Source organism: Pseudogymnoascus verrucosus, assembly GCF_001662655.1.
Source record: "Pseudogymnoascus verrucosus strain UAMH 10579 unplaced genomic scaffold scaffold_1, whole genome shotgun sequence".
NCBI lineage: Eukaryota > Fungi > Ascomycota > Leotiomycetes > Thelebolales > Thelebolaceae > Pseudogymnoascus > Pseudogymnoascus verrucosus.
In genome coordinates, this window is record NW_017263652.1 from 438,493 (window position 1) to 458,349 (window position 19,857).

General features: G+C 50.0%; 9 protein-coding genes across 9 annotated transcripts; 6 read left to right on the forward strand and 3 right to left on the reverse strand.

Moving 5' to 3' along the window:
• Nucleotides 1–251: 251 nt before the first annotated feature.
• VE01_00150 (uncharacterized protein) lies at nt 252–3,042 on the reverse strand. The gene is made up of 3 exons (XM_018269683.2): nt 2,061–3,042; nt 1,838–1,993; nt 252–1,774 (listed from the first exon to the last, which is right to left on the reverse strand). The coding sequence occupies exons 1-3, from the start codon at nt 2,569–2,571 to the stop codon at nt 702–704; spliced, it is 1,740 nt and encodes a 579-aa protein (XP_018135251.1). The 5' UTR covers nt 2,572–3,042; the 3' UTR covers nt 252–701.
• On the forward strand, nt 2,872–5,771 carry VE01_00151 (uncharacterized protein). Its single transcript, XM_018269684.2, has 4 exons — nt 2,872–2,999; nt 3,151–4,149; nt 4,206–4,495; nt 4,546–5,771. The coding sequence occupies exons 2-4, from the start codon at nt 3,883–3,885 to the stop codon at nt 5,549–5,551; spliced, it is 1,563 nt and encodes a 520-aa protein (XP_018135243.1). The 5' UTR covers nt 2,872–2,999; nt 3,151–3,882; the 3' UTR covers nt 5,552–5,771.
• Nucleotides 5,772–6,761: 990 nt separating this feature from the next.
• VE01_00152 (uncharacterized protein) lies at nt 6,762–7,563 on the forward strand. The gene is made up of 2 exons (XM_018269685.2): nt 6,762–7,108; nt 7,173–7,563. The coding sequence occupies exons 1-2, from the start codon at nt 6,920–6,922 to the stop codon at nt 7,305–7,307; spliced, it is 324 nt and encodes a 107-aa protein (XP_018135250.1). The 5' UTR covers nt 6,762–6,919; the 3' UTR covers nt 7,308–7,563.
• Nucleotides 7,564–7,595: 32 nt separating this feature from the next.
• On the forward strand, nt 7,596–8,970 carry VE01_00153 (uncharacterized protein). The gene is made up of 2 exons (XM_018269686.2): nt 7,596–8,431; nt 8,487–8,970. Exon 2 carries the CDS (start codon nt 8,512–8,514, stop codon nt 8,842–8,844), a length of 333 nt encoding a protein of 110 aa, XP_018135249.1. The 5' UTR covers nt 7,596–8,431; nt 8,487–8,511; the 3' UTR covers nt 8,845–8,970.
• A 148-nt stretch (nt 8,971–9,118) lies between these two features.
• VE01_10726 (uncharacterized protein) lies at nt 9,119–9,942 on the forward strand. The gene has a single exon (XM_059464179.1). It carries the CDS (start codon nt 9,237–9,239, stop codon nt 9,861–9,863), a length of 627 nt encoding a protein of 208 aa, XP_059320162.1. The 5' UTR covers nt 9,119–9,236; the 3' UTR covers nt 9,864–9,942.
• A 470-nt stretch (nt 9,943–10,412) lies between these two features.
• Nucleotides 10,413–12,315, reverse strand: VE01_00154 (uncharacterized protein). The gene is made up of 3 exons (XM_018269687.2): nt 11,149–12,315; nt 11,000–11,097; nt 10,413–10,937 (listed from the first exon to the last, which is right to left on the reverse strand). The coding sequence occupies exons 1-3, from the start codon at nt 11,882–11,884 to the stop codon at nt 10,755–10,757; spliced, it is 1,017 nt and encodes a 338-aa protein (XP_018135248.1). The 5' UTR covers nt 11,885–12,315; the 3' UTR covers nt 10,413–10,754.
• A 224-nt stretch (nt 12,316–12,539) lies between these two features.
• VE01_00155 (uncharacterized protein) lies at nt 12,540–14,373 on the reverse strand. Its single transcript, XM_018269688.2, has 4 exons — nt 14,261–14,373; nt 14,105–14,207; nt 13,648–14,056; nt 12,540–13,598 (listed from the first exon to the last, which is right to left on the reverse strand). Exons 1-4 carry the CDS (start codon nt 14,321–14,323, stop codon nt 12,872–12,874), a joined length of 1,302 nt encoding a protein of 433 aa, XP_018135247.1. The 5' UTR covers nt 14,324–14,373; the 3' UTR covers nt 12,540–12,871.
• Nucleotides 14,374–15,373: 1,000 nt separating this feature from the next.
• VE01_00156 (uncharacterized protein) lies at nt 15,374–15,874 on the forward strand (the record flags this gene model as incomplete). Its single annotated transcript, XM_018269689.1, has 1 exon — nt 15,374–15,874. The coding sequence occupies one exon, from the start codon at nt 15,374–15,376 to the stop codon at nt 15,872–15,874; it is 501 nt and encodes a 166-aa protein (XP_018135246.1).
• Nucleotides 15,875–16,234: 360 nt separating this feature from the next.
• VPS35 (retromer subunit) lies at nt 16,235–19,834 on the forward strand. The gene is made up of 4 exons (XM_018269690.2): nt 16,235–16,723; nt 16,814–19,049; nt 19,102–19,248; nt 19,302–19,834. The coding sequence occupies exons 1-4, from the start codon at nt 16,590–16,592 to the stop codon at nt 19,464–19,466; spliced, it is 2,682 nt and encodes an 893-aa protein (XP_018135245.1). The 5' UTR covers nt 16,235–16,589; the 3' UTR covers nt 19,467–19,834.
• The last annotated feature ends 23 nt before the right edge of the window (nt 19,835–19,857 follow it).

Below are 19,857 nucleotides of genomic sequence, written 5' to 3' on the forward strand. Positions count from 1 at the left end.
ACCGACTCCAACCTTGGTGTTTCAATTCTCACCCTATTGCTTTTCATGACACGGATGAGCCTTAAATATATGGGTGCTACGAACAAGTGCACTGAATTCTTCTTGCAATGCTGTCTCATCTTTTTTTGGATCCTGTGTCTTGCTGGTCAACAATCGCCGGACTATTCCGATGGGCAATACCCAAGTCGCCTTCCATGGTATTTGACGCACACATGTGGTATAGCGGAGAAAGCGAACCAGACTGCCTGCCGTGTAGCACAAGCTTCGTTCGGATTTAGCATTATCACTATGTAAGGTTTTACACGGAACGATACTCTTTATAAGCCTGCTAAGACTATTAAACAGATTATTCTTTGGATCCTCGATCTGCATAACGGCGGCGCGCGAGGTATTTATCTTTCTAGGCAAACGCGAACGTGAACGAACGGGGACGAAGACCCTTCCTTTAAAGCGGAATGTCTATAATACACCATATGAGATGGATGAGATGGACCAGCAGTTCAAAGACGATTATCCTCTAATGCATGCTGCGAACATTTGATCGGAAGGTTCTTGTTAGGGTTCATGGTAATATAATCAGAACATTAGAGAGGTAGTGCGAGAAATTAAAGATATATATTGTCTGGGTTGAATAATCCGATGTCTTGCACAAATATGTAAACCTGTCTAATAATCCTCACTCTCATCTATAGCTACAACTTCTAGTACCCTAGCTGTTCAATTAGCTCGGGTGAGTTGATAAACTCGCACCTCTCTCTCAACTTCTGCTCTCGTAGGACCTCCGTCGAGTCCGGGCCATCGATCGCCGACAGCCCTTCATGCGGGCCCCCAGCAACAAAGACATACACCTCATCTCCACCACTGGGAAACGCCTTTCCAACGCCCTGGAACGTATCCCGCCCCTTCACTCCAGGCTTCCCAACACTTGCAAACGTCGACCAAGACCTCGACCCCCTGTCTCGCAGCTCATAGTCCTCGGGGGCTGGGTTGAACGGGTACCCATTGATGTCATAATGCGACAAGTTTCCAAAAATATACGCAAACTCCGAAGTGTGGATCGGCCCGAACCCAGTCTCGTTTGTAATAGACTCCAGGATCGGGTCCAGGATCGTTTGGTTCCAGTTGTACAGGTAGACGTCGTTTCCAGCAGCGGCAATGTGCTCTCCGTACCACATCGGCTGGCAAGTCATGAGGATATCGCGAAAGATGCGCGCGGCGCGGAAGAATTCGCTCGAGAGATCCGTGATGGCTGGGTCTGCGGTGAAGTCGGAGACAGGGTAGAGAGAGAGGAGGCGGTCGATATTCGCGGGTGTCACACCTGGAACGTAGGACGAAATGAAGGCGCTAGTGTCGGCCGGGGTGGTGATGGCAGTGTCGGTGAAGAAAGTGACATCGTCATCGCACCACCCGATCATGGTGGTCACTTTGGCGAAACGGTGCTCGCGGATGAGCTGCGATGGCGCTGCCGGGAGGAAATCGCCGTCCACAACGGGCAGCCAGATGTCGCCGATGTTGTGGGCGATGTCCGCGACATATGTGTTCAGCGACGCAGAGAGGAGCGTCTGTGTGTCGAAATCACGGAGGCATGCAACCGTCTCGGCGGAGTGCAGGTCTGTCGTGTTGCATCCTACGTAGTCAACTAAAAGGCGCATGGCGTCAATGGTGAAGTTGCCGGTGATTCCGGGCTCCAGCGCTTGGCTTTGGCATATCCCTTGCTGGAATGGCACGGGCTTGCTTCCCCCATAGGCCATTATTTGCATTCCAATCGACAAGCCTACGTTGTAGCTTTAGTTAGAAATGGGCCAGGTCATGGGAAGAAAGTTTGAGCTAAACTCACCACCAGAAGACTGTCCGAAGATGGTGATCTTATTTCCGTCACCGCCAAAATGCCCAATATTATCTCGAACCCACTCAATAGCGAGTCGCTGGTCACGAAGCCCGGCATTCTCAGAGCCCTCAGACTCGAGGGCATCGGATTGTGCAAACCCGAAGACTACCCAAACAGCATGTCAGCCACTCTCAGGAACCCAACATAATCGGGGAATATTTGGCTTGCTTACATCCCAGCCGATAGTTCAATGCAACATGGATGATTGGCAGCCCATTTTTCTCCGACTCCAAAATCATTCCATCTGGCAAGATAGTAGGGTCGTGGTTGTCCCCTGCCCAGAAACTGCCACCGTGGATGTACACCATAACGGGCAGCTTGTCGCCTGCACATGCTCCCTTCGGCCTAGCTATATTGAGGTTCAGACAGTCTTCAGAGATATTCGTAATGTTGCCCAGCGAGATTGGAGGGGTCCAGTTTCCAAGCTGCTGCGGGCAAGAAGGGCCATATGACTTTGCTTCGATTGTGCTCCCAGCGGCAGCAACATACGGCTTCGGCGGCTTGAACCTGTTGGCGCCACCCGTGTCCTGGCCATAGGGGATGTCGAGAAAGACCTCGATGCCGTTACGCTCTAACCCCGCATACGTCACGTCTCGTTTTATATCGACCACCCTGGGGGATGTCGTCGCGACTGCAACAACGCTGTAGAGAAGCGCGACGATGACGTGAAACTGCGACCTCATACTTGCTCAAGAGAATAACTGAAGAGAGAGAGACAATATCTAATGATACTGACGAGGAGTGGAAATAAGACCTAAACAAAAAGGTAATCCGAACCGGATTTCCGGTTCGGATCGCTGTTCTCGTGAGAAACGCATCTGGCAAGGCTGTGGGTTGCACGCAGATCACATCTAGATAAGGTAGGAGGAGTACAGGTCGTGTACCAACGCGCGGATTACTCGTACCTGCCAAGGCCCACTTCTCAACCGGAGATCTGCGACGGTGGGATGAGCAATTGTCAGCTGTGAGACAAAAATACAATTCCTACGTGGCCGATGAAGCTCGACATGCTTAAAGAAACGCCGCTGCCCACACCCTACCTAGAACCCACGCGTTGGAGAACTACGTCGATGTGAGAATGATGCATACAGGATTTTTCTTGTAGATCCAGGTAAATAGGGCCTGATTTGAAGCTTTGTGTTATTACTCCCCAGAGTTTCCTCTTCCCATCCAAGGTGGGTTAGAGGGACGACCCTCTATACATAGGGCGGGTAGCAATATCGGCACGGTCCGAGTTTACTCCATGCTTACGATTGTTACAGCACTCATCACTGGCACAACAGCCACGCCGCCAAAAGCCCGAAGACAAGAGTTTACAGTATTTACAATTGAAACAAAAGCTACTAATAACTTGAGGTTATAAGTGCCATATTGGCTATTTGGAAACAAAACCAAAGAGAAATCCTATCAGCTTAAATTGCTGGTATCATCACTCTTCAGACTTTCTAGCGACATGAGTGCTTCGGAAAACCCCCTGAGTCTGCCATGCGGAGACCATTAGTGTATTTACAGCCTTATGGAACGCCTCGCTCCTACAGTCAACTTCTTAGTCCCGCAAAATAAGTCTTACGGCCTTACCCAGCCGCTGTGGAAATTACCTTGTCCGTACCCACCACGCTCCTGGCACCATTCGCCTTTAGTTCCAAGTATCCGCTCCTCCAGCTATGAGGGAACCTATCAGAACAATGCGGATGCTCTAAAACCTTTGGCGCCACTAAAGCCACATTGCCAGGCACAGCGAATAGCTTCATAACTAACCCCATAGCGCAACCAATGATTCTGGAACCGACACGCCAGATCGGCGGATTCACGCGAGCATAAGGGGGAATCGGGTAAGCATGGCCGCGTCAAACTCTAAACGAGCATCTATCAAGCGATATATAGGAATTATGTATTCAAAGATGGCTGCATTCTAGCATCCGGGTTGGCCTTGCTATTTTACCATCACACTCGTTTTTCTCTTTTTTAGTCAGTCTTTACTCTAAGTCGCCTCGATGAAGCTGAGCGATGTTTTGTTCGGTGCCATTCTGTGCATTTCCGCTCCAGTGAGAGGAGAATGGACTGTCGGCCAAGGAGTCTACACCCCAAGCGGTCTTGTCTTAGGGTCGGCAGCATCTAAGTTACCCAGCGTTTCCGTCTATCGCGGTATCCCGTACGCTCAGCCGCCCATCGGTGAGCTTCGCTTTGCAGCGCCACTGCCCTTCTCTGGCAACACGCATTTGCCCTTCTCCGATAGTCCGTCTATTGACGGCACTAAATTCGTGCGTTGCCCCATTGTCTCAAATGTATTGACTGTTGCTCATTATCCTCCACATAGGGTGCATCCTGTCCCGTATCAAGCTATTTCGCTGGGAAGCCGGTTACGAAAGGGAAGGGCCTAAGTGCCGCGGGGCTGGCGACGCTTGCCCAATTGACTAAAGGCAATAACGACACCAGTGAAGACTGCCTGACCCTTAATGTGTGGACGAAGCCACAGACTGGAGAGGAGAAGAAAGCCGTGGTGATTTGGGTGCACGGCAAGGGGTATACGACCGGATCTTCATCTGATCCAGTATATGATGGGCAGTTCATAGTGAACGAGCAGGACATCATTCTTGTGACTTTCAAGTACGTCTCGTTCATGCAATTTCAATGGGCATAGCCTAACAGCACCGCAGCTACCGCATGAATATCTTTGGCTTCCCAGGAAGTTACCTCAACACCAGAAATATCGGACTCCTCGACCAGCGTCTCGCCGTGGAATGGGTCCGCGACAACATTGCCGGTTTTGGCGGTGACCCAGCCCGTATCACCCTCATTGGAGATTCTGCTGGCGCAGGCTTAGTCGATTTGTACAGCTTCGCGTACGTTGACGACCCCATCATCTCCAGCATGGGCCTCCTATCCGGAACCACCTCACTCAGCGGATGGGATCCCGACTCGTTGCCAAAAGCCGAAAGGGACTGGAACAGTGTAACCTGCGACATCTGCCGCATGGGGACCGAGACTGATTTCGCCAAGGTCATCGCCTGTATGCGCAACAAAACCACCGCCGAGATCACCGCCGCTATTCCAATCACAACCAACCCCTACGGCAGCAAATCTTTCTTCCCAAATAACGACGGCAAGACCGTCTTCTCCGATTACTACGAGCTCGCCAGGACCGGAAAGTTCATCAAGGTGCCTCTCCTCATCGGCAATACTGATGACGAGACTGCCTACCACCGCATCATGGCCGACGTCTTCGCTCCATCATATGGATACGGCCAGACAAATTACGACAACGAGCGCCGCAACTACTACACCTGCCCCGCATCTGAACGCGCCAGACACACCGCCGACCTCGGCGTCCCCACCTGGCGCTATGGCTACTTTGGTGACTTCAAAGACGCCCGTCTCACGACGGCGGCGCACGGCCGGGCCTACCACGGCTCGGACGTGCTTCTGATTTTTGGCACGGAGCTGGTGCCGGGCGTGAAGCAGGATGCCGACGAGCTTAAGCTGGCAAAGTACGCGCGTGGTGCGGTGGCGGCGTTTGCACGCAACCCCAAAACCGGGCTGAAGACCTACGGATGGCCGCAGTATAACCCGAAGGCGAAGTCGCTGGTTCAGTTGGGGAAGGATAATAAGGTTGGGACGTTTGCCGTGACTCCTGCGGCGTTCGATACGGGGTGTCTGTATTAGAAGGCTCATTTGGGGCTTTGTACAGTACACCATGATTCTCATCGCACTTGTGCGGAGGCCTCTGCGATGAGCGGTGTTGTCAAATTAATTTTTGTGGCCCCTTTTCCTAGCTTTTGAGATGCTGTTGAAGTGATAATTATTCCCCTTGTTAATGGAGGCGACCTACCACATATTCATGTTCGCACCACAACATTTTGGCAGTATATTAGAAAACGACCCCAATGAATTAAATTTGAATAAGTATATTTTGTTCATTTAAATATTGTGCTATCTGCCCCATGCAGAACGCTTAGCAGCCTCCAAAACCGTAGATTTTGTGAATTGTCGATCCACAAGTCAGAGTGTGCCGTTCTATCACCTCGATGTTAGATATCAATGGTTATTGTTAACTTAGCAAACTGAAAGATATACCTTCAATTGCACATCGGCAACCCGACATTCTTGCAGCCATTAGCACAGCATGATACAAGATCAAAGCCGTTGCCAGCACGGTTGCACATAACCTATAGCACGGGATTAGCACGCTGATAGCTAATCAGTTGGCAGAGGACACATGGTGGTTGAACCACGTCCTAGTCTAGTATGATTGATAGAGAAACATGTCAAAATACGTACAATTGCTTGCTTGCCACCACAATAGGCTGGGACCTGGGCGCAGAGATAGAACCCCCAGTGACACTGTATTTGGGTACTGGGGTAGCGGCAGCTTGGATGACGATAGGGCCAAAGGCCAGGCTGAAGAGGCTAAGAGCAAATTTCATGTTGGTCGATGGAATGTTAGATGTCGGCGATTTCTGCTTTGTAGTTAAGGACGATTTTTTTATTAAAAAAAAGAGACGGACGAGGCCTCCCTTTTATGAGCTCTTTCACATCTGTGGAACCCCGCACTATGCTTTTGAGGCAGAGGTTCACGAGTAGGTAAAGGCAGAAATATACAGTCCTGGAGCGGGAACACAGAAGCGGAATGATAACTGGAAGCGAGGTAACAGTGAGTGCAAGGGACTGTTATGGTGGTGGTGGTGGGCCCAAGAGCAACTATAACGCAAGGAGAATTGGGCACTTGGGCATCATGTTCGGTCTGACATACGTAAGCTTGTGTAACTTTGACTTAATTCATAGCATAAAGGCACGAAGTTAGAGTCTTGGAATCAAGCCCCTTGCCTCGTGAACGATGATCTTGGGAATTTTGGGATGGGACGATTGGTACGTACATATAAAATGGAACTTCTTGCCCTCTTCACGTGACCTCCCACCACCACTTCCTCGCATTTGTTATGGCTCTCGAGGAAACTATTACAACTATATACAATAAATCCATCCAATCCTCTTGATCGTCACTGAAGCCGATTTCGCCGACGAATAGCAACCATGGTTTATACTCTTAGCGTCCACCTCTACTGCAACGAGGACCCCCAGTCTATCCCCCGCCTCAAGGCCAAGCTTGTCGAAGCTGCTCGGATCTACCGCAAGGATCGTGAGACAATTGATTGGCTTGTTATGCAAGACGTTCATGACCCTCGGGCATTTACCATCGTTGAGCGATTCGAGAACGAGGCCGTAAGTTTCATTGCTTCCAGGCCATATCTTGGCGTTTTTGACCAGGGCTAATTGAAATATACAGAGCCAGAAATACCACCTTGAAAACCCATACTGGCTCACTTTTGACCCCTATGTCATCCCCCTCCTCTCCAAGCCTATGGACCTCCGCCGTCACGAGGAGCTCGATACGAGCAAGGATGTTAAGGTTCCAGTATGATTGGAATTTTTGGTGAGATACCAATCAGGTTGTATCAGCTGAACTCTGGCTAGCTGTGTATGATTGCATGACTATGAGGATTGGGAATGCAAAGAGCCTGCTTGCCCCAAGTTTAACAGCAGCCTAAATTTAGTTGGTAATCAAACCATGATGGCCAGAACTTGACAGAAACGTTGATTCCACTCAACCTGTAACATAATCGTGAGGCTACCACTCACCCGCCACTCCACTCCAGGCATGCCACTATATATGAAGAACAGTCATACTATCTCATCCGCTGGACGGTGAAGCAACTCTCATAAAATCACGTGAGCCTCCCACCGACAAAAGGAATATATTCGGGTGGATGTTTATGCCGCCTTTACAACTTGAGTTGGGCCCCAAGCCTTCAATATATCTCGAAAGTCCACCCACGTGTCTACGCTGAAGTATAATCGGGTAGATGTTTAAGCCGTCCTTACAACGCAAGTTGTCTCTTAAGTCGTAAATCTATCCCTAAAGTCGATGAAGCCTTCCTGGTTCATCGTTTCGCGGCCAAAATATGCCCCGTCTTATAAAGTTCAGCAATCATGAAAACGCAGGGCTTGCTTGGCAAGAAATCCCAGCAGCTTCACTTTTCAATACGATTTCTATTCCTACCCAATGGTAATCTTAATTTATGCCACGAGCTATTCCTCTGTTCAATGTCGCAGAAAAAGGCACTTGATAGCCTGCAATTCGGCTGCGACGTCTACTGGCGCGACAGAGCACATACCGTATATACGGCCGTAAATGAGGCAGCAAATCTAGTCAAGGGGCAAGATCTACAAGCAGGCAATTGAAATATACATTTTGTAGCTGTCAGGAGCGTTAATGCTTACGTTTAACCCTTTTTCAGAGTCTCGGGAGCAGCATTAAGCTTAGTCTCGCCCGTGAGAGGATGCAGAATTGGGGGGTAATTTGAATAACCAGAAACATCATTCTAAGATTATGAAGTTTAAGACGTAATGGAATCAATCGTCGAATTGCTTCTTTGTTCTGAGATTTGAAGAATGGTCACTATATAATCCTCTCGATCCCCCCCTTTCGACTAGACTCACCCTCCAAGCTCTCAAGTCTCATACTCAAACAATACAAGCAAAGCAGTAATAAACATACTATTCCATTTCCAAAACCACACTGATAAGCTAATATCAATAGACATACAACCAACCCATCCAGCACAATGAAGTTCCTCCAGCTCCTCGCTACTTCCGCCCTGCTCGGCCTCTCCATGGCCAACCCAACCCCTGACGCCAACGCCGACGTCGAGATCCCTGCCGACCTTGACAAGCGTGCCTGCACTTCCCTCTCCTCCGCCAAATGCCACGGCTCCAGTGGTGTAAGCGGCGGCATCTACTGTGGCTACTGTGCGGCGATTCAAGGTACCGATTGGGCGATCGGAAATCACAGGTACTATGCCTACCAGATTAATGGGGCCACAAAGTCTTGCTGCTCCTATGGATATCGGGACTCTTGTGAGAAGAATGCTGGGTCTGCTCTCCAGTGCCCATTTTGAGGGTTGAGCTGGGTTTGAAAAGATCAATGGGAACGGAAGGAAGGGAGAAGGGGGAAAACACCAAATAAATTATTTAGTGATTCAAATATAACACCCCATCATCGCCTTGTAACTGCATCTAGGGGGCTGATGTACTAGGACTAAGGAAATTTGGAACAAGGAACAAGTCAGTGATGAAGTGAGCCTACGCAGCAGAGTTCGGATTGCACCGCCAAGCAGAGCACTTGCACCTCTGAAGCGACCATGTTTCGGTTGCCTAAATTACTTTGCGTCGCTCACATCAATCATACACCTACGCCGCACTACGCAGCCTCATCCCGGCGTCCCTAACAGCCGTTACTATATTGCAATACCAATATACCTAGTTCACTAAATTTAACTTTCCGTTCGCAATGGCAGCATCTAGTTCCCTTGATGCTTTTCACCTTTTCCCTCGCCTTCCAACCGAACTTCGTCTCCAGATATGGAAGTTTGCTGCTGTTCTACCTCGAGTTTTAACAGTGCGTTCGGTATTCTCGAATCTTAGCCTGCAGCCTAAGAGACTTGAATACTTTTACTCCCCCGATCCTGCTCCGGCAATGTTCCTTGCTTGCCAAGAATCCCGTTTAGAAGCTCTTCCGTTATATACCAAGGCGTTCTCTGCTGATACACGATATATCTGGGCAAACTTCACTGTCGACACCATCAAAATCGACGATTACTCGTTGCCTGAGATAAAGCTCGCAGAAAGACAACTCATCCGTTGGTTGGTTGTGGAGTCGGTATCCGCCGGACTTTACCATTATTATCGCTTTGGAGAAGTTCGAGGCTTTAGAAACTTAGAAGAAGTAGATATCTTGGTGTCAGATGAGATTTCTCAATGGGAAGGCTCTATTAATCATTTTCTGTATCATATGACGGTGCAATATGGTGAATTGGAGGATTGGGAATGGCCGAGAATTAGGATTTTCCAGCCGGAGACTGGGGTTGAAATGAATAGCCAGAAATATCACAGGGCTATAAATAGGGAGCGAGGCTGATTTCGCAGAGGAAGAAGACGCAGGCAGATAAGTGAGAGCGATAGAGAAAGGGATTCAGAATAAATCCAGTACAAATGAGACTGGTGACATTCTTACAACTTCCGTCCACCAGTCTCATAATCATTGACATTTGATAATGACAGGCATTCCAGGGCATCCCACTGTAAATAAATAACAGTCACATACGACCATAGGCTCGAGAAAATTAGGTATCCCGTCCAGTCTGCCAAAAGGCTTACCAGGCAGGAGAATGCTTCGACAGTTAAAGCGTTGATCATCCAAACGCAATATGAAAAGGCTTTTCTCGTTGGCCATCAATTCTCCATAATTCATAGACTCGACAGCTGCAGTAGGCACGTAATTTGACTGCAGGTGTATAGCGCGAAGTTGGCCATGATTGGCTCCATTCATGTCAACCTGGGGACAAATATCTACTGTAGCGGAACGGGCCACACCCAGTCAAAGACGTTCGTTACACAACTATACTAAAATCTGACGGGATACACTGATGACTAATAAGTACGTTGCATATCATTTCCTATACTGCTTGTACGGTCTCATAGTTATCAAATATGTTACATAACTATGTAAAAATAGCTGGCGAAGCGGACAGGAGCTGTAGAAATAAGCTCAGTGCCTATATAGCAACCATTACTATTGCTAGTTCTATCTATTGTATATAAGCTCCATTTATTAAGATTTTCAGCAGTGAAAGGGATATGGCAGCCGAGGCCCTCTAACTCAATGGCTAGCCGCTGCAACACAAAAGTAACAATGTTACGATTGCGAACACATAGTAAAAGTGGCATATTGGTCGTGAAGGTGGTGAAAATCTTGCCCGTAAGGCTCCCTAAGTTAAACGTACTACAGGCCCATGCCCTTTAACAGCATTTACATCGACGAGTAGGTATAGCACAGAGGGCCTGCCTGGATATCCATGTAGTCCTTAACAATAGGTTCAGTATCGCCAAGCTCTAGGATGGGCATAGCATCGGTGATCGAGGCTGGAATGGTTCTGTCGGAGTCTTGAAAGCCGGCGTAGTCAGCCAAGCGGGTAGCGTTACGGCCCTGCCACTGTACTGGGGTTAGCAATTGCACCATTCGCTAGCAAAGAACAAAGAGATGAGTAGTCGTACCTTAGCCCAGGCACGGTCAACATTGGCATGATGCAGGAAAAATAGAGGCTCATTGGGCGATGTGGCGGGCCCCATGTCGCCAAAGATGACGCTATGGACTGCAGGTGTGTTAGTATATTCCAAGTAAGGCAAGGTAGGTAAAGACAAACTCTGTGCGTGCGGCAATCCCTCGAGCATGTTAACCATGTCGGGAAATTTATCGAAAGCGTAGATGGTGTTCATGACTGCAGAGTTGTACGCTCCTACTTGCATCTCGCCAATAATGATGTCGCCATTTTCATCGTTTCCCTCGCCACCGTTGAACTCGCGCGTGAAGCAGTGGAGGCGGTTGCCAGATTCGTTCATGTCAGGCCATCCCATAGCCAGCGTTAGGTTCGTATTGGCAAAGGGGCCATCGACTACGCAACGCTGGAAGCCCGGCTCATAACTGTCGGTGCGCTTGCCGTCGCCGCCAAAGCCGGTGACAGGGTCAAAGAGAGGAGAGTTGGGCATGTCCTTGGCATCAGCGTCAATGCTCCAGTCCCAGTACGGCTGGCTACCGGTGAAACCGCATTCGGTACGCAGCAGGTCTTCGTGCAGCTTCACATACCAGCGGTGCCACGGGAGGAAGTTGGCCACGAAGTGGATTTGCGTATTAAGGGCAAAGTGGGAATAGACCAAGTCGTCCATACGCGTGGTGACGGCGTCGATGTCGGCGTACTTCGCCTTAGGCAACCCGCGCAGGCACACAGCGGCACGGATGTACTCAGCCTTTTCGGCGTTGGTAAGCTCTCGCCATTCCTTGCGGATGACCGGGTTGGTGCAGGTGACATTGGCACGGGTTATGGCGCTCGCGGCAGTGCCTACTGCGAGGGCGAAGATGGTAAGGATTGAGCGGGGAAGCATTGTGAGAAGTGAGTACTGATTGGTTTATGGCGAAGGAAAGCTCAAGCCAAGAGGTGAGTGAAGATGAGAGAGTTGAGTGATGAAGCGACTGTGCGAGAGCTAATGGTCAAAAATGGCAGTGAAGACTGAACTGTACATCTTGGAAACGTCCGCCTCTTTATATATGTCGTCTTGCAAAATGCCCTACTTCTAGAATGGGCCACTTCGAGACGGCCCCTCCGGAATTACGATACCTACTCATGGGGCACACCGCAACGGCACTCACTCACTGGTGTCGTCGGCATAATAGACAATACTGCTAGTAGCCGTTGCAGTAGTCTAGTGTCGTCGCCCATGCGGTCGACCCTAGAAGCTATACGCGGGCCCGTTTTGCTCGTGTTCAAGTCACAGAACGGGGCGGCAGACAGGGAGGAAAGCTATACTAATAAGACGATATATAGGGCTATACGATGTTACCTTCAGAAGCGACGCCAAGATATAATAATAGCTTCTTGGCAGCTAATCTCCTAGCTGCCCCACCCCCCTAACAATATATAGAAGTCTAATTAATGCATGAATCTGCGCCACAGCTTTACTAAAGATCATATTTCGTTGCTGTAAATACGAGGATATGACTAATACTAGTGGCATTATGCACAAATACACTATCTAACTGCTTTTGTTCATAAAATCCTATTTTTATCCGTTTTTACTCTTTAATAATTAATATAGTAGATCTTTTCTATAATTTAGAGTCTTAGTAGTAATTTACTAACCATTAATGAAATATGAAAGCATTAGCGGTTAAACCGGCCGCCAACCACCATACTAGACGACCATCGCCGCTTTTAACCCTTACCCCTTATTTAGACCCTCCATTATATGATAGCGACCATCCCAACTTTAACTTAGAATATGCCGTCACTAGAGCAGTCAATTGTACTCTGTAGTTCTATAGGCCATTGGGCCCAATCTACATTTACTGGAATAACCACGCACATGATGGTCTTAGGCACTGGCCTGGATTCTATTATCAACTGGTGCCAACCCTCGCCCCATCCTTCCAATCTGCTCCGCGTAGTAAGCAGTTTGGACCCCGGCACCAACTTGCTTCAATCCAAATGTGCGGACTAAGAGAGGCATCTGTAACGCGGCCAGAGTGACATTAGCCTCTTCGTCCGAGACGTCCGTGGTGTTCAGTATGATCTCCTTTGGTAGTCTGGGTATCACAGCTGCTGGTCGTCCGATGCCGACAATATCACAGCCGCCCGATTTAAGAGCGTGCTCCATGCCGAGTCTAGTCCTGAAGCCGCCAGTGACCATGAGGACAAGCTCTGGGAATGTTTCTCGGACAGTTTTGGCGAATTCTAGGAAGAAACTCTCTCTCTGGAATGTCTTCTCCGCAGCGGCACTCGCGGGAGCTTTGGGGGTAGAGTCCGCCTCTGGATCGACCATCATTTTAGGATTCTCGTACGTGCCGCCGGAGATCTCGATGAAATCAATACCGCAGTCGGCCACAAGCTTGATTTGCTCCATAGTATCCGACAGTGAGGCCGAAGAGGCTGCATCGACGCTGTTCATCTTGATACCAATACAGAACTCTTTACTTGTCGCTTTTCTAACAGCGCGGATGATGCGGAGGACAATCTCAGCTCTCTTCGCAGGACTTCCGCCGAACTCATCGGTGCGCCGGTTTGTCTGGGGCGATAGGAATTGGGCAAGTAAATACCCGTGTCTGTGAGAATCGTCAGTATCTAGTATGGGAGAGAATAGATAAAGCTTACGCTGCATGGAGCTGTACGCCTTTGAACCCAGCATCCAAACATTGCTTTGCAGCGGCCACGAACTGATCCACTAGTCCGCCATCCCCTGAGATTTCGTCGACTGTCATCTCCCTTGGCGTTCCAAAAGCAAGAGAAACAGCAAGCTTATCGACTATCCTAGGTCCAAAGTCCAACTTCACGGCAGATGGAGCGACCGTCTTCTCAAAAAACCCTCGGCTGCCTGCTCCTGGGGGTGACTGCCGCCCTGGATGACATAGTTGGACCACTGTTGGAGTTCCGTGACGCTGGCAGGTATCCGCCCAATGTTTCCACGTTTCCTGGAGGTCTTTGGAAGCTTGATCCGACGCATTGGACGAAATGGCGACATCTTTCACATTTCCCATATGAGTATCTGATACCATGACATTCCCTATGTGGTCTTAGTACGTATATGGCAGATTATGCTCAAATTTCTTACCAGTCAGCACCATGCCCCAATCACCGTCCGACCATTCCTCATACGCTTTTATAATTTCGTCGTTGGGAATGTGGTTGGGTGCTAGGTTCTCAGCCATCGCAGCCTGTATATTGTTAATGGTGAACCACCCACGTGCATTGGATCTTTCATCAGTACCTTAGAGAGGCGATTTGCGAAGCGGAGGCCGCAAGGCAGCACAATCTCTTGTGATAGAAGCATCTTCACGTAGTTCAATTACTAAGGATATCAATTACGAAGGATATTGAAAGGGCGCTGGAAATGGGCTCCTCATGAACTGGGACAGTGGTCGTTTCATAAGTTTCTACATATTGTCCAAACGGATAAACTCTAGCACCCGGCGGGGGCGATTTGCACCGAGGACAACCAGACTAGGCATTAGTGGAGCATATCCAAGATTTGATTTCTACGACGTTTTAGAATCTTTGCCTCTTGAGAACTTTTCACGGCGGGGCGTATGAGCCGAGGTTCGTCTCCACCACCAAATACTGTTACTAAGCAAGTCACGTGCGAGGCACAGGACGGCAATGCCAGGGCGGAGAGTCTACAAGCCGACACCCCGTGCGGAGATATAAAGGAATGCGGACCTCCGAAGGAGAGTCAGTAACTGCCGATAACGTGTGATTACTATTCAGTCCAAAGGGTCCTTACAAATACCCAATGTTTTTGTTTCGACTTTAGTTTTATGCGGGTTTTCGCCCAGTGGTACCTGAAGAAATTGAAACATGCATTTTGCGCAGCAATCACATGATCTACATTGAAAACAAACAGGCACATTAATCACACCGGCGCCGTAATCACATAGATCCCCCTACATCTCACCTTCACATGACCTCCAAGACGATATAGATGAAGCCCGTCGTCTAAATATGAGAAGGCTGGTAAGCGCGCTAGTAATCAGTGGTACGTACTACAAGCGCTTCCATCCCGCCCCTAAGCGAGGCTTGGCAGCCAATCACAGCCGATCCTCAGCCTCGCCAGCCAGCCTCCTCGAATAGCAGAGACAACAAGCTCGTGGTCCCCCAGCCATTTTCTAAACCCTCAGTTTTTGGCGAGGTGAGATATATCTCTGATGTGATGGAAAGAATGGAGACTAAAGAGTCTGGAATGTTTCTGCTTTACTGCTCATCACATTTTTATTAACAAGCAAGCAAACGAAGAAAGACCGAAGTCAATCGTTGTGTTGGAGACGACTAAGCTTCGCTGAAGAGAGTCAACTCGCAAACGCTCTTTATCATATTAATATCCACGATGCGCTCCCCGCTGCCACTCACGCCGCTTCTGGCTCTCTCGTCGGTGTACTCGCTCTCCCTCGCTCTACCACTCATATCGCGACCGGACAACTCGCAGCCAGAACCAGTTCTTGTAGCTCGCGCAAACTACTCCGTCGTTCCTGTCGACGGCGGCGCCCAGGGGGGCACAGTCACGGTTACACAGACAGTGGCTGCCAGCGCATCCGCAGCGGAGGTGTACATCACCGTCACGGCTTCTGCGGCAGTGATCACGGAGACGGTTATGGGAGCTGTGGCGACGCCGTCGGCCGTAAAGGAGTTTCAGACGGTGTATATCCCCACGACGGTGTACCAGTCCGTCGCAGCTCCAACGGCGGTTGCAATAGTGTCGACTGTGACGCTCAGCTCGAGCATCAGTGCATCCAGCTCGGCCAAGGTTTATGACAATGGGATGTGGCATACGACATACCCAGTGTGGTCAAACTCAACGACGACCCCGACACAAGCAGCGAGGAGGTAGTTGATTTTGGATGGAGGGCACTACGAAGTGCTTTCATACCTTCATACCTTCATACCGAGCTACATAAGAGCTGCATGGAACTTATTCGGAAAGGGATCAGACGGTCGAGCTGTTGGAATACAGGCCCAGATCAACACCGGCGAGGATAGAGAGCGCCGATTTGATATGTGTATATTAGGACACATATAGATGGAAAGACAAGCCAACGACACCACCGATACAGCGTCGATGATTTGCACGAACATCGCATCAAGATGAAGGCAGCGACGGGGCAAGGAGCGCACCAAGAGCTGGAAGGCGCAGGGCACAGGGAATAGGGGTGTCGTGTTGATCGAGCAGGGGATATATAAACTGTGATATTAGACTTACAAGAAATAATTAATAAACAACATAAACTGAAAATGTCGTTATAAACAATGCTCTATCATAAATGAGTTTGCTGTTGTGAGTGAGTGACGATCATATTGGAGTTCCAGTACAGTTTCTAACTGCCTTGGTCGAGGTGGACCCTGGCAGCCCGTCCCCGCGCTAGCGGATGACGCTGCTGTAGCGAAGACGCAGACGTCGTGACCTGCAAGGCCAACGTCCTGGGCCGCGCAAGCCAGTAATCAACCCTTTGAGTCAACAACTCCAACGATTCCAGTTGAAAATCAATGCCCGTGCCATTGTACCCTGTCCCGACCAAGAACTGAATCCTACATCGCTGAACTCGACCATGGCGACACCTCCGGCGGTGGAGGACCAGGCGCGGCTGCTTGAGGATGCCTTGACGGTGGTGAGGCAGCAGACGCACTTGATGCGCAAGTGCTTGGAGACGCCCGGGAAGCTTATGGATGCGCTGAAGTGCAGGTGGGTAGCTCTTTTTGATTGAATCGATTTTCCGGAATGCTCGGGTTGGAGTCTTGTCTGTGTGTCGTAGTGCTAACTTAGATTGCGTAGCTCGACCTTGGTATCAGAGCTTCGAACGAGCAGTCTCGGCCCCAAACAATACTATGAGCTATATATGTCCGTATTTGATGCTCTCCGGCATCTATCGGTGTACCTTCGCGAATCGCACCCTGTCAACCATCTGGCCGACTTATACGAGCTCGTCCAATATGCTGGCAACATCGTGCCCCGGCTCTACCTGATGATCACCGTGGGCACCGTCTACATGGCCATTGACGATGCCCCGGTGAAAGAGATCATGAAGGATATGATGGAGATGAGCCGAGGAGTCCAGCACCCGATCCGCGGCCTCTTCCTGCGCTATTACCTGTCCGGACAAGCCCGCGACCACCTGCCAACGGGCAGCGGAGACGGACCGGAGGGGAACCTGCAGGACTCGATAAGCTTCATCCTGACGAATTTCGTGGAGATGAACAAGCTCTGGGTGCGTCTGCAGCACCAGGGCCATTCGAGGGAGCGGGAGCAAAGGACGAAGGAGCGACAGGAGCTCCAATTGCTGGTTGGCAGCAATCTCGTGCGGCTGAGCCAGCTGGTCGATCTGGAAGCATACAAAAACGTTATTTTGCAACCTCTGTTGGAGCAGGTTGTCCAGTGTCGCGATGTGCTTGCTCAGGAGTACCTGCTCGAGGTTATCACGCAGGTCTTCCCGGACGAGTTTCACCTTCATACCCTCGACCAGTTCTTAGCTGCTGTTTCACGACTCAACCCGCATGTCAATGTCAAGGCGATTGTGATTGGTCTCATGGATAGGCTGTCTGCGTTTGCGGCTAGGGAAACAGAGCCGGAACCATTGGAGGAGCGGAAAAAGACCGAGGAGGATGCCCTCGTTAAGCTTTTGGAAGATGTACGCCTAAGTAGCGAGAAGAAGAAGAAAGAAGAGGAGGCTGCTTCTGCAGCTGCTGAGGGTGGAGACGATAAAAAGGGCGAGCCGGAGGAAAGCACTGACGAGCTTCCGAAATATGAAGAAGGCGCCGAGGCCTCAGAAGACAAGAAAGAGGACAAGAAAGAAGAGCCCGCTGCACCAGACCCAGAGGATGAGCCTGCTAATGGCGAAGATGAGGCTGCCCCGGCAAAGAAGGGTAGAGGCATCCTGGATAACATCAAGTTATACGAGATATTCTTCGATCAGGTCATGAACTTGGTCACGGCTCAACACCTCCCAATACAAGACACAACGGCATTGCTGGTCTCCTTGGCCAACCTAGCTCTAAATATTTACCCGGAGCGATTAGATTATGTCGATAAGATCCTCGACTACGCAAACCACAAGTGCCAGCAACACGCGAACAGTCCCGAGCTGCACTCGCAGGCCACCCAAACAAATATTCTCAGCCTTCTCCAGGCCCCCCTACAAAGTTACGCATCGATATTTACAGCGCTCTCTTTGCCCCAATATATACCCCTTATCAACTCGCAGACCTACCCTACACGGCGGGCTATTGCTGGTGAGGTGGCCAAGACCCTCTTGAAAACTTACACGAAGACGTCCACAGTGGCAGGATTAGAAAGCGTACTAGAGATCTTGAAGGTATTGATCAAGGAAGGGTCGCAGCCGCCGGCAGGTTACCCGGGTGTCCAGCAAAGAAGGGTCGTTGAGACGGACGAGACTATCGAGGAGCAAGGCTGGCTGGCTAGAATTGTTCATTTGATCCACAGCGATGACAATGATACGCAATTCAAGCTTCTTCAAGCCACCAAGAAAGCCTACTCAGAGGGCAACGAGCGCATCAAGTTCACAACCCCAGCCCTTATCACCAGCGCTATCAAGCTCGCCAACCGCTATAAGGCACGCGAGCACTACGATGACAACTGGTCCACGCAATCCTCCTCGCTGTACAAGTACATGCACTCCTCGCTTTCGACTCTTTACACCCGCGTCAACGGCGCCGCCGACCTATGCCTGCGCCAGTTCGTCGCCTGCGGTCAGATTGCGGACCAGAACGGCTTTGAGGAGGTGAGCTACGAGTTCTTCGCGCAGGCTTTCACCATCTATGAGGAGGCTGTCAGCGACTCCCGCGCCCAGTTCCAGGCTGTCTGCATTATCGCGGGTGCGCTGCACGAGACGCGCAACTTCAGCAAGGAGAACTACGATACCCTCATCACCAAATGCGCGCTTCATGGCAGCAAGTTGCTCAAGAAGCCGGATCAGTGCCGCGCGGTGTACTTGGCGAGTCACTTGTGGTGGGCTGTGCCGATCGCGGCGAAGGGCGAGGAGGACGAGAAAGGGGTAAGTTTCTTTATAACCCGGTAGAGTGTACTTTTGTACTGACGTTATTTAGCTTTACCGTGATGGCAAGCGCGTGTTGGAATGTCTCCAGCGCGCTCTTCGCGTCGCAGATGCATGCATGGACACCGCGGTGTCGGTGGAGCTCTTCGTTGAGATCCTGAACCGCTACGTCTACTACTTTGACCAGCAGAACGAGGCCGTGAGTTTCCCCTTTCCATCTCTACCATTGTTCGCGTCGTTAACAATAGCTAGGTGACTATCAAGTACATCAACGGCCTCATCGAGCTTATCCACTCCAATCTCCAGACCAACCAGGACGCGGCTACGATTGAGGGCCCGAGGAGACACTTCGAACGCACCCTGGAGTATATCGCTTCGAGAGAGTACGAAGGAGTCGTAATGACGGCTGCGAAGTGAAGGAGCAGAATGTGCGATGAATATAGTGAAATGTGAGGGATACGGACTCCCTAGCTGAGAGGGGTAGTATGTTTGAAAGGGGTGTGTGAGTGAGTAGAGTGGTCGAGCTGTGGGGGTAGTGGTAGCGAGCGCTTTGTGGGGTGTCTGTACATTTTCTGGGGCGAGATAGATAATATGAGATAGGGGAGTCCTCTATTGGCATTTGACCTTCCCCGCTACGTATTTCAGGGGTAGAGAGAGTATTTCTTAACAGAATTTTTAACAGCACCAAATGTGAACAGGACAACCAAAAATGACCGGACGAATAATTAGAGGTTATTATTAGACAAGCCCAACTATTGCCATTTAATTTGATTTAAGTATTGGAGGGATATATATAAGAAGGGGTGGC

Coding starts and splice junctions, on each gene's coding strand:
- VE01_00150 (XM_018269683.2), bottom strand. CDS start 2,571: ATGAGGTCGCAGTTTCACGTCATCGTCGCGCTTCTCTACAGCGTTGTT. Junction 1,994..2,060: donor ATTGAACTATCGGCTGGGAT/GTAAGCAAGCCA, acceptor CTGTTTGGGTAG/TCTTCGGGTTTGCACAATCC. Junction 1,775..1,837: donor CTTCGGACAGTCTTCTGGTG/GTGAGTTTAGCT, acceptor GCTACAACGTAG/GCTTGTCGATTGGAATGCAA.
- VE01_00151 (XM_018269684.2), top strand. CDS start 3,883: ATGAAGCTGAGCGATGTTTTGTTCGGTGCCATTCTGTGCATTTCCGCT. Junction 4,150..4,205: donor CTATTGACGGCACTAAATTC/GTGCGTTGCCCC, acceptor TCCTCCACATAG/GGTGCATCCTGTCCCGTATC. Junction 4,496..4,545: donor ATCATTCTTGTGACTTTCAA/GTACGTCTCGTT, acceptor ACAGCACCGCAG/CTACCGCATGAATATCTTTG.
- VE01_00152 (XM_018269685.2), top strand. CDS start 6,920: ATGGTTTATACTCTTAGCGTCCACCTCTACTGCAACGAGGACCCCCAG. Junction 7,109..7,172: donor AGCGATTCGAGAACGAGGCC/GTAAGTTTCATT, acceptor TGAAATATACAG/AGCCAGAAATACCACCTTGA.
- VE01_00153 (XM_018269686.2), top strand. CDS start 8,512: ATGAAGTTCCTCCAGCTCCTCGCTACTTCCGCCCTGCTCGGCCTCTCC.
- VE01_10726 (XM_059464179.1), top strand. CDS start 9,237: ATGGCAGCATCTAGTTCCCTTGATGCTTTTCACCTTTTCCCTCGCCTT.
- VE01_00154 (XM_018269687.2), bottom strand. CDS start 11,884: ATGCTTCCCCGCTCAATCCTTACCATCTTCGCCCTCGCAGTAGGCACT. Junction 11,098..11,148: donor GGGATTGCCGCACGCACAGA/GTTTGTCTTTAC, acceptor ACACACCTGCAG/TCCATAGCGTCATCTTTGGC. Junction 10,938..10,999: donor TTGACCGTGCCTGGGCTAAG/GTACGACTACTC, acceptor ACCCCAGTACAG/TGGCAGGGCCGTAACGCTAC.
- VE01_00155 (XM_018269688.2), bottom strand. CDS start 14,323: ATGCTTCTATCACAAGAGATTGTGCTGCCTTGCGGCCTCCGCTTCGCA. Junction 14,057..14,104: donor TTGGGGCATGGTGCTGACTG/GTAAGAAATTTG, acceptor AAGACCACATAG/GGAATGTCATGGTATCAGAT. Junction 13,599..13,647: donor GGCGTACAGCTCCATGCAGC/GTAAGCTTTATC, acceptor CGATTCTCACAG/ACACGGGTATTTACTTGCCC.
- VPS35 (XM_018269690.2), top strand. CDS start 16,590: ATGGCGACACCTCCGGCGGTGGAGGACCAGGCGCGGCTGCTTGAGGAT. Junction 19,050..19,101: donor GCGAGGAGGACGAGAAAGGG/GTAAGTTTCTTT, acceptor GACGTTATTTAG/CTTTACCGTGATGGCAAGCG. Junction 19,249..19,301: donor TTGACCAGCAGAACGAGGCC/GTGAGTTTCCCC, acceptor AACAATAGCTAG/GTGACTATCAAGTACATCAA.